General features: G+C 40.1%; 2 protein-coding genes across 2 annotated transcripts in view; one reads left to right on the top strand and one right to left on the bottom strand.

The window, feature by feature from the left end:
- The window catches only part of LOC121442780, a gene marked incomplete at its 3' end in the record, with an annotated part of 54,511 nt that overhangs the window by 16,420 nt on the left and 25,973 nt on the right, over positions 1 to 12,118 (bottom strand). The gene's annotated exons all lie outside the window — the stretch shown is intronic.
- On the top strand, positions 2,016 to 2,336 carry LOC121442798 (60S ribosomal protein L36-like). The gene has a single exon (XM_041644409.1). It carries the CDS (start codon positions 2,019 to 2,021, stop codon positions 2,334 to 2,336), a length of 318 nt encoding a protein of 105 aa, XP_041500343.1. The 5' UTR covers positions 2,016 to 2,018.

The following is a 12,118-nucleotide window of genomic DNA, read 5'->3' as shown; positions in this document are numbered from 1 at the left end:
TGATTCCCCAGGGAAGCCTTATCATCTCCGAGGAGTGGATGCAGGGTGGGGTGGGGGGAAGGTGGCGGAACAGGAGGAAGGGAAGAAGTGAGAAATAGAAACCACAGCCATGTTGAACGCTGGCAGAAAATCCTCAATAGTGAAAATAATACAGTAGAGCAACGTGAAAAGCAAAGAAATATGAGGCACGAAAGGTAATTTCTAGACCCCGAGAAAATAATTTAAAAGGGAGAAGAGAGGGGTAGATTGAGATGGGTTAGTGAAAATGGAAATGGAAGAGGCAGCAACATCCAATCAGAGTTCAATCGTCATATCAAGGAAGACGGAATATTCATGTAAAATTACCATGATTTAGTAGCATCCGTAACTTGACTTGGAAAAGAGATGTCTGTGCATCTCAGTGCAGATGCTCCAGATGTTCTAAAACTCCTAACTCTTTAATCACAGTAATAAAACCATTCTGCCAAAAGGTTACGCTGGAGAGATGGAAACCGCGCGGGTCCTGAATTCTTTCTCTCGTTTTCCTCTCCCAATACAAGAGAAGCCAAAACTGAAAGCTAGCAATGAGTCACAAGCACAGACTGTGTGCTGAGACCACGATAAGTGAGGGCAGTCTGGGTTCACATCCGGAGCTTGTAAGCTCCAAATGGGTAGACGTGTATGTGCTTGCCACACATTTTACAAGTGCTGAAGTTTAGAAAAAGGCAGAATATAAGGATAAGTAACCAGAATGGCAATTACCAATGCTTAAATTATACAAGAGGCCTTTGGTAGTAAGAGAAAAAGTTGAAACTCTGAGAAACTTGTGTGGGAGTCCGGAAAGATGGTAATCTATCCAGAAAGCAAACGTAAAACTAGGAAGGGTCTCTTGCTGTAACCAGTGGTCTTTATTTTCCCCTCTCTTTTGATGATACATATTCTCAACCATGAGGCCAGAAGACAGAGGTATACAAAAATAAGGACCTCATTGGAGATAAGAACCTAAAAGCTAGTGGTTCTGACACCTTGAGGTATAGGGTAATTACCCGGTGAACTGTTAAAACATTGACTTCTGGGGCCTGCCCTTGGCATCTGACCTGTAGCCTGAGGAGCTGTTCTCCTATATCCTCCTGGATGACATACGATGCTCGTATGGGGACTACAGTGGGAATCACCACTCTGAGTCCTTGTGAGTCCTTGGCTCCTATCCATGGATGCTGGCTAGAATAACTTAAACAGCTTTGAAGAAAACAAAAACCCTTATGGCTAAGCCAACAGACTGGGAATGTATGCTGATAGCTCCATTTTTAGACATTTCCTGGATAACTCACTATGTTAACATGGCTCACAATTACTAATGCATATGGACATAAGTGTAAGTAGTAAATGATGAAGTTCTTTCTGGATTCAGTGAGCCCTCTCCCTGAAAGCACGCTGAGTTTTCTCTTTAAACTGATGGGTTATATTCAGCTATGGTTCTGATAACAGTGATGTCACGGTTTTTACGAAAACTCTGAAGTCATATTATTGTGTCTGTGAGTTGATAAATGGTGCATTTAGATGCTAAGAAAGAGCATATTACCGGCCCCAGGAAGCTTGTTTTAGACACATAATGTTAGGAAGGTGATGAGCTCCACATAAATTGACTTAAAAGGCCATGGGAAGATCCATGATCCTACCCTACCTTTAATAGTTCCTTGATGCCCAAACCAACACCTGTGATGAATCTGTCTGCTCGGCTGAATGAGATCTTCAGGACACCCACAGTTCCCTATATAACCCTTCATTTCACTGCTACTGATGTTAGAACTCTTATTCTATCTTTCTGACAACGGTAAAGGTCACGGAAACAGGGATGGAATCATTTCCAAAAGTCAATTTCCAGTGCTTGTAAGCATAATCACAAAACTCGGGCTTAAAATCAACATCTCATGATCAACTTCTTCAACCAACAATCATTTAAAACACATACAGCTGTTATCATAAGCAAGAAAGTTAGACCAGCTTCCTGTCGCAGCCGCCATCAGAGAGGAGCAGCCATGGCCCTGCGCTACCCCATGGCCGTGGGCCTCAACAAGGGCCACAAGGTGACGAAGAACGTAAGCCAGCCGAGGCACAGCCGGCGGTGCGGGCGCCTCACAAAGCACACCAAGTTCGTGCGGGACATGATCCGGGAGGTGTGCGGCTTTGCGCCCTACGAGTGGCGCGCCATGGAGCTGCTCAAGGTGTCCAAGGACAAGCGTGCGCTCAAGTTCATCAAGAAGCGGGTGGGCACGCACACATGCGCCAAGAGGAAGCGGGAGGAGCTGAGCAACGTGCTGGCCGCCATGAGGAAGGCGGCGGCCAAGAAGGACTGATCCCCTCCCTGTTCTCAATAAACGTTGCTGTGGCGAAAAAAAAAGAAAGAAAGAAAGAAAGAAAGAAAGAAAGAAAGAAAGAAAGTTAGACCATCAAGCTGTCACCTCATAGCCACTCTTTGAATAATCATTATGGGTAAGTATTTGACAAATCCTAAAAATATGTACACTAGACAGAGCACGGAGAATGTGAATGCTAGATCGGTTGAAACTGATTTACAAACGGCAGCCACATTAATGAGAAAGAACAGTCACAGGAAGGGCAGTGAAGACTCACCAAGAGGACAAGCTTCCAAGAGATGGGCCAAAGCATCTCAGACACTACCAAACCTTAGCTATCCTTGCATCGACCATGCCTAATATGTTAATGTTAGATTTTCATTACACAGTTTTAATAAAACATTTTACTTATGTGTGTACAATACAGGATACACTAATCTTGAGAATATAGTTAACATAAATATGTTAAACATGGAGCATGCTATGGTTTATGTATGATGAAGCTTTTGATCCCACGGTTCTCGTCTCCAACAAACCAATGCGCTATTATCAGCATGCCAATTTTAATAGCACCTTAAAGATGAAAGTTTTGGTCTGTGTCAGGACTGCCAGGTGATTCAAAACAAAATGACAGCGTTAGAAATCAACTTCATGGAATCTTAGCAATAAATAATGAAGACATTTAACGCACAGAATGCATTTTCATCTGTAACACTACAGTGACAGTAAAAACATTATAAAGAACGCTTGCTCTTCTACCACGGTTATGCGAATCCATCCTCATTGCAGCTTTTGTTAATATACATGAGTAAACTATCTTGTACCAATGTTTATGTCTATAGGGATGCTTACATATTCAATTTTCTCCTAAAAGATTAAAGTTTAAAATAAACTACAGTACCATTTTAGTATTTTATGGACAAGTTGAATAACCTTCCTCTCAAGTAGAATAGCGAGGCTGATTTGCCAATGTCTATTTAAAGAGATGGATGTTTTTAATTCCACCAGGCTGAATTGCAAAGGAGCCCAGAGATAAGCGGCATGCGGTTTTCAGGTATGTGACAGAACGACCATTAAGCACCCTTTGCTCTCTTAACTATGGGAGTCCTTATCTGATCCTCACAGAGGTTGGGCCAGGCCTGGTAATTATACTCTCTAAACTATATCTTTATTGCAGGCTAAATCTCTGTTTGTGTCTCTTTGTGTTTGAGGTCTGTACTTATTTATTCTCTCAAACAGATTGCCCAACAGGAAGCAGAAAGCTCAAGTTCTTTACAGCTGAGAGATCCTTGCCTGGAAAGAAGACACCAGTTTTCTCCAGAACCAGCAGATGGTTACACCCCTAGAAGTTTCCAAAGAGAAGTCACCTCTACCATGGAGGATTTCTCTAACAAATGGGAAGACACATGGAGAAAGAAGAAGACAAGGCAAAGGCAACCTATTTATGTACTTTGTTCTTGATGTCATCAAAATAGCCCAAGTCACAAAATAAGTCACTAAAGCAGGGATAAGTCAGAAACCAAGAGAGAGATGAACATAATAAATGGCACTGGAGAACAAAGTAACTTCACCTTTAAATTGGAAGCTTGGGATTTTAGCATTTGTGTTGGTTCATCTTCATTGCCATTCGTGGATTCAGAATCACCCAGAAGACACACCCCTGAGGGTACCTAAGAGAACATTTCCAAAGGGACTAAAGGGAGAAAGGAAGGGCTACCCTGAATGTGGATGATACCAATCTATACATCATCAGTACTGACTGAGTAAAAATGAACAGACCTGGCTGGCTCTATTCTATTCTTCCTGCTGTTCTCAGATGCGAGGAGTCCCACGTGCATGCTAGAGCTACCACACACTCTGCACACCTTCCCTGCCATGGCAGATGGTACCCTCTTAACTAGGAGCCAAAAGAATTATTTCTTCAGCAATGTTGCTTTCTGCCAGCAATTTGATTACAGAGACAAGAAAGTAACTAGTAACAGCATTTCAGTAGAAGTAATTTTATTTCTGCTATGTTTTCCACACCCGTATAGCAACAGCTAGCAGGAACTAAGGGAAAAAATAAAGTATCACTTTAAAAACGTCCAAATAATCACCTGCTAGGGCATCTACGCTTCAAAGTAAAATAATTTAAACTAAGAAGAACATATATCTTTCAGGCAGCTAGAAACACATTTCTGACAGTTATCAATTTTGCAATATGACAACCTTTTTGATTTCCATTTTTTCATTTCACTCTATTTTCTTTGATGTCATTCAAAATTGGGCAATGCTTTAGGCACCTGGGGAGCATAGACCCTATTAGAGATCCCAGTTCAATTATCAACTCCATTGGCGAAAGTTCTGAAATCTAAGAACATATTCAGTAAATTATATCACTTTCTACATAAGGCTAGTGTGAATATAAAAAAACAATTCCTGGTTTAATGGGTTTTAGTGCATAATACAATCCAATAAAATATAATGCCTATTATTATTTCCGAAATATAAGTTTGTAAAAAATTTATCCTATGATATAATTAATGATCTATTATGATATTAAAAACAAAACCCACAATCACCTTATGGTACATTTCTTTGATTCCCTGAACATTGGCGGAAAATGCAAAAGGAAGAGTTCCAGGCAAGCCCAACCTCAGCTTCCAAGAGAGACTTGGCAAAGGGTCTCAGTGGTAGAAGAAGCTAGTGGTAGAAATGCGTCGAGCATGTGCAAGGACCTAGAGCCAATCCCAGCACTACCAAACCAAAGAGTAAGAAGAATAGTGGGAGAAAACAGAACTGAGCAGATACAATGTGAACACTGTATCTGAGGACATGTCTATTATTGTAAAAGAGAACGGGACAAAATAATGTCATCAGTGAAAGAACGGCACACTTCCAGTAAATCCGTTTCAAACCCTAAAGCTAGGGCGTGTCTAGTGAAGATCTGAATTTGAGAGGGACCAAAGCTCATGTTTTTCACATAACAAGTTCTCAAGTCCCTGACCATTTCAATTCTTTTTCCATCTGTAAGAAGTATGGATCTGTTGTGATTACACACACCAGTAATCTCAGCATTCAAAATGCCAATGCGGGGTGACAGCTGGTTAAAGTAAAGCCAGGACTACATAATAAGACAATGCATCAAAAATAAAATAAATTACAAAGCCATATGCATTGCATTTCTTCCCATCCAGTGTAAACGCCACAGCTCTGCAGGGGCCCAGTTTACATCTTTTGTTACTCTTCTTCAAGGCTAAATTAAAGGAATTGAGACTAGTGAATCATACTAAGTTTTTGATATGAGATTTCCCTCTGTATGCTGTGATTACCATTAAGGAATAAAGAAACTGCTTTGGGCATATAGCAGGGCAGAACTTAGCTAGGCAGGGAAAACTAAACTGAATGCTGGGAGAAAGAAGGGCAGAGTCAGAAAGAAGCCATGTATTCCCCCCAGAGACAGACGCCAGAACTTTAGCTGGTAAGCCACAGCGACATGGTGATACACTGATTAATAGAAATGGGTTAAATTAAGATGTAACAGTTAGTCAATAAGAAGATAGAGCTAATGGGCCAAGCAGTGATTTAATTAATACAGTTTCTGTGTTGTTATTTGGGGGGTGAACAGCCGAGAACCAACAAACAGCCTTCCTTCAACAAGGATTTGTTGAATAGATTATTGTTAGTTGAATGGGGAAAAAATGATGAGATGAATAAATGAATTAAACTGTCATTTAATAGGGGACATCTTCAAAATAATGAAATAACAGAAGAAATAAAAATTTAGTAAAAAGTACCTAAGTTACTATCCACAACTTACACGCTGTGGTTGTGGAGGCAAAGGACAGCTGAGTGCCATAGTCTGTACATGGCTTCACATCCAGACAGTGAGCTGCTGAGGCCAGAGGATGCCAGAGTCACAATCATTGGCCGAGCCAGGGCAAGCCACATTCCACAGAATACACTGTGGCAAGTGACCGCGATCGTAGGTTAGAATGATTTTGTTTCATAAATGTGTGGCTTCCATTGGTGCATTTCTGCTTGGTTTATAGAAGATGTATGGGAAAGAGTTTGGGAACAGTTACATTAGAGGATGCCACCATCCGGAAGTAGAGTCTCAAAGAGGAGAAATTACTCAATCTAAATCCACTCAGCTTTTGTGGTTCCATGGAAATCTTAAGATAGTTCTCCTATTTCTGGAAAGAACAAGATGGAGGCTTTGATTAGGATTGCACTGAATTTGTAATCAAATTTTGGTGAAGTGACCATTTTCACTATATTAAATCTACCAATCCATGAGGATGAGATGTCTATTCTCTAGAATATTCACATATCTCTTTCTTTAATGGGTTAAAGCTTTCATTGTGTGGGTAGGAGGTGAGAAGAATCTGAAAGGAGATAGGGGAAGGAAACATGATCAGACTGTATTGTATGAAAACATTTATTTTCAACAAAAACAAAAAACCCTACTAAAATTGTTTCCACTGTATTGGCCAATCACTCCCATGGCTAAGCTGATTCCTAGATATTTTCTTTTGTTTGAGGCTACTGTGAATGGAGTGTACCATGATCTCTTTCTTCATAGGTTGATTGTTGAGGTAGATAAAATCTATTGATCTGTGCAAGTTAATTCTCTATCTTGCTCCATTATTCAATGTGTTTGCCATTTCTAGACATTTTGTAGAGATTTTGGAGATCTCTATGCTGTATGCAAATAGGGATAGCTTGACTTCTTTTTCCAATTTGGATCCCTTTCATTTCTTTCTCTTCTACACTCACAATATTAGAAAGGAGTAGGGGTAGAGAATCGCCCTGTCTCATTCCTGACTTCAGTGGGATTGCTTCAAGACTTGCTCCATTTAGGATGCTGCTGCTGTGGGTTTCTTGTGCATAGCTTTCAGTATGTTGAAGTATGCTCCCTCTTGTCCTACTTTCTCCAGGACTCTAATCATGAAGGAATGTTGGATTTTGTTAAAGGGTTTTTCCTGCATCAATGGAGACAATCATGTGATTTTTTTCCTTTGAAGTTTATTTATGTTGTTTATTATATTTATTGACCTGCATGTGTTAAACCATTCCTACAGTTCAGGAATCAGGTAGATCAACTTGGTCATAGTGTATAATGTTTTTTACATATGTCAGTATTTTGTTTGCAAGTATTTTGTTGAGTTTTTCTGAGTCTATGTTCACCACAGTTATGGGCCTGCAGCTTCTTTTTGTTGCTGTTTCTTCGCCAGATTTGGATACTAGAGTGTTAGAGGCTTTCTTTCTGTTTGTCATCATCTTTTTCTTTTCTTCCTTCCCCTCCTTTTTTCTTGTTTAAAATGGATTGATTGACTGTATATCTTCTTTAAATGCCTAGTAGAATTCTGCTGTGAGTCCATCTGGCCCTGGACTATTTTCTTTTTTAAGCTGAAAAGGTTTTATTGCGCTTTCAATCTCCTCATTAGGTCTGTTTAGACTGTTGACTTCTTGATTTAATTTTGATGGTTTGGATGAATCTAGGAATGCATTCATTTCTTTTTGGCTTTCCAACTTAATACAGTACAAGTTTTTAAATATTCCCTTAATTAATATACATTATTCTGAATCGCTCAAAGACTCAACATTCTGACATCCTCTTCTATTCCATAGATACTAGCTTAGCCATGTTCACTGCTGCACCATTCATAATGTTTAAGAAATGGAAACAACATAAATGTCCCTCAACCGACAAACAGATAATGAAAATGTATTGCCTATATATTATGGAACACTATTCAGCTCTAAAGAAAAACGAAGTTATGAAATTTGTAGGTAAATAGGTGGAACTAGAAAAGATTATACTTAGTGACAAACAATAAATGTTCTCTCTCATCTGAGACTCCCAGCTCCAAGTCTTCAGATGTAAATACATATTCTGGAGTAACTGCAGAAATTAGAAAGATAAGAGGAGCCATTTTAGGGTGGGGTATCAATAGAGATTGGAATAGCAAGGAACAAGAGATCTGAAAGGGAAATGAAAAGAACAGGGACCCTTTAATTAGGGACATGGAGGGAAAAAAAACAGGGAGGACGGTAAAATAAATGTACATATATTGGTGTATAAATAAATGTACATATTTTAAATGGAAATTCCCACCTAGACTGACAATGCCAAGAACCACAGAACATCTAACAAAATCTCAATACCAACCATGAGAAGTCCTCTTCTGAGTTGTTCATCAGGGTTTTCCAGTGTTTCCCAAAACACTGTAGGCTGCTAATAGTACACTTGGTTGCCCTACAGAAGTAAAGGCAAGTGCCTATTGCTGAAGATACAAAGTACTTCAGGCACAGTGCCCAAAGGCCCTGAAGGACCTCCTCCCAGAGGACTAGCTTTCATGGAAAGAGGAGGAGGCATGTCATCTCCAAAGGAGGGAAGGACTGTTGGTTAACAGTCCCATGCTTCTATGATGCCTGTGTAATACAACGACGGCCAAGCATCATACAGTAACACTGATGGTGCGGCCGTGGCACATAAGCCTTGGTGCTATTAACAGTTGTCTAATTGGACCTTAGACCCCCTCAACAGGGGCTTACAGAGACCAAACTTCCAACCAGAGAACGTGCGTGATTGGGTCGAGAAAAAATTAATTAATTAAAAAGACATATTCAGCAAGAGAGAAATCATGCGTAGGTCTGGTAACTCGACCAAATTCCCCAGGCCAGGGAAATCTTGAAGGAGAACCTACAATCACCATTTACTAAACCTACAGTATAATCCCTGACAACATTCTAAATATTTATCCTCACACCCACCCCTTCATCAAAGAAACTTCTCTTTGCGACAGATGGAAATCATTAAAGAAAACCACAACCAATCAAAATGTGGAGTGACGAAGGATAGTCCCAAGGGATACATCTACAATGCAACTCCTATAGCTAAAGGTCCCCGATCATTGAAGAAGAGAGAGTGGGAAGACTGTAAGACTCGGAGGATTGGGAGTTTTCTCTGAAGCCATGTCTCCTGGGAATGGTACAAGCTACAGCCATAAAGGAGTCCCAGTAGACATGACTGGCTAACCATGTGCCGAATGAGGACAATACACATGCTAGCATGGACGACAGGAAGCCCAGGAAGCCTCGAGCCTACACAAATAGCTGTAAGTAACTAATCAATGCTGGGGGCAGTTGCAATTGTCTTCTCCGAGGACACGCACATCTACTAGGTATCCGATACCAAACAGTCAGCCCTGAAACACACAAAGAAGTGACATGATTCAGACTGAGTGGACGGTACTCACATATTTAGGAGTGTGCTTGCATGGAGGTAGGTATGTACATAATAACAATTGATGAAAAAAGAGATCACGAATTTAAAAGAGAACAAGGAAAGTTATATGGAAGGGTTTGGAGGAAAGAAAGGGAAGTGGGAGATGTTATAATTACATTAGAATCTGAAAAATAAAAAAAATAAAAATGAATAAACTAGGGCTTATCAATGCATGATGGAAACACAACCCATTCATCTGGTCTCTACAACTCTCTGAACGGCAACATCTCTGTCCTAACCAGATCTCTGGAATAATAAATTCACAGGAAAAGTCTTCTTAAAAATTCTCTGTGGTTTTAAATACAAACAACAAATATTTAGTGTATGGGTTACTACAACAGATGATGCGCCACACAACTGCAGCTTTCTGGAATGCTTTCTTTTGCTAGAAATAAAAACAGGAAAGGTTTTCCCTCCGTATAATCCCTGGCAAGTTCTCACTTGGCTTGTTGGATAGTTTCAGCTATAGAGTTCTCTCTCTAAAAAGAGAAACTGAGCTGACTGAGCGTAGGATTATGGGGGCTGTGGGAGTACTAGACAGTCCCGTCTGGCTGGGCAGGCAATGGCAATCAGAGCATGGTGCCTCTACCCGTCCAGGAACTCTGTGTCAAACAGGACATTCTCCTCCATAGAAATTAAGACACAATGGCCCTTTCCTGATAGGTCTCTCCATGCCTCGTTTCTCATCCTCCCTCAGGAAATACACACTCTAACTGAAGGAATTCAAATGTTGACTCTGGGTGTTGCTCCAGATGCACCGAGCTGTTCTGTGATACTATCCCTTGGTAACAAAGTGAAATTTTCCTTAGGGAGGAAGTTACATCTGAGTTGCATTGTTGTCTCCTCACATCAGACTGACTTGGGGCTGGGGGCGCTGCCCTGTGGATTCAGCACCTGCAGCCTTCAAGGGACACAGAAAGCCTACATCCTGTCAGAGACCATGATGCTCAATGAACACTAACTAGCTCTTACTGAATTGCTCACCAAGTCACTGTCACTGTCAATGGGTAATAAAGGAGCGTGAGAGAATCAGAACCAGAAGGTTTCAGTAGGCTTCTAGTAGGAAAAGGAAGGTGCTTCACAACTAGAAACTAGACCAGTCATTTTTAAGGTCTTTACTCAATACCACTTTGATGCAGAAAGAGGGCTGGCAAGTTAGTTCCTGGGAAAAAAATGTACTACGAAGAACGTATTTTAATTGCTCATCATGGGTCCAGCTTTGAACCAGATACTTTCTACATGTTGGCTCATTTAATCCTTTCAAATACATTGAAATCTGAGTTTAATGATCCTCATATTTCAGACAAGAAAACTGGGCTCAGTGAAATGAGCTTGTATGAAGTTGTGTCGTTAGTTAAAAGGACTGGCATAGTGAATCATACTTGTGCAGAGACGTGACATTTTCCACAGGGGAACACAGAGATAGTGCCTTGTGCCAAGAATCTGCTGGCCTACCTCTAATGAACATCTCAAATTTTTATTACTTCAAATACTTGGGTCAATTTTTTTCTTACTTATAGAAGATACTCAATCATCTTAAGTATCACACAACCAAATTATAGCTTAGTTACTCTAAACATTCTATTTCAAATCCTAGTATGTTCCAGTAATGTTCCTATTTCCAAAAACTCCAGAGTCCAAATTTCCATTTGGCCTATGTCATCCCCAATAACTAATCACCAATCATCAAGAAAGCAGCCATTACCCACTGAAACTACTCAAATACTGGGCTTAGGACTATGAGAGATACAAAAATACATAAATTAATTTATTATGGAAGGAGCTTAACATCTAGTGGTATTCACACATGTAAGTCATAAAATAAACGATCCAGTTAAATACAAATGGAATTAAAAGGAGAGTAGGCTCTCAGCTAAAAGGGCCATAAATGTTTCATGTGAGAGGTAGTATTTGTCTGGACTCTAAAATACATATTTTAAAAGAAATGTTTGCTCGTGGTAATGTAAACCACATAGAAGAATGGGTAGGGAGAAAGAGATACAATTTTAACACCTCTTGGCATGGTCTGGAAAAAAAATCAGCTGCTATAATTTGTCAAAAAAAAAAAGGACTGTAAATACATGAAGAGCAAAGAAACAAGTAAGGAAGACAGAATGGCCAGTGGTGAAGTCCTAGCCAGCAGGGTGTCTTCTGCGAAGAAGTTTAATACAAAGGACTGATTAAGAAGTAGGGCTGCTTCATTACCTCCAATAATTCTCTTAATTCTCTATTAGGTTTCTGTCTGATTGACCTGTCCATTGGAGAGAGAGGTGTGTTGAAGTCTCCTACTACTAATGTGCGTGGTTTGATGTCTGCCTTGAGATCTAGTAAAATTTCTTTTACATAAGTGGGTGCTTTTATATTAGGGGCATAGATATTCAGGATTGAGACGTTATCCTGATGAACTGTTCCTCTTATGAGTATAAAGTGTCCATCTCGATCTCTTCTGATTGATTTTAGTTTGAAGTCAGTTGTGTTAGAAATTAGTATGGCCACACCTGCTTTTTTC

This window comes from Microtus oregoni, unplaced genomic scaffold (genome assembly GCF_018167655.1).
Source record: "Microtus oregoni isolate MIOR12 unplaced genomic scaffold, Mior012 000095F_ref0000231, whole genome shotgun sequence".
Lineage (NCBI taxonomy): Eukaryota > Metazoa > Chordata > Mammalia > Rodentia > Cricetidae > Microtus > Microtus oregoni.
This window is presented reverse-complemented; position numbering and strand designations above follow the sequence as displayed.

Bases quoted from the DNA above. Each gene is read 5' to 3' on its own strand.
- LOC121442798 (XM_041644409.1), top strand. From the start codon at position 2,019: ATGGCCCTGCGCTACCCCATGGCCGTGGGCCTCAACAAGGGCCACAAG.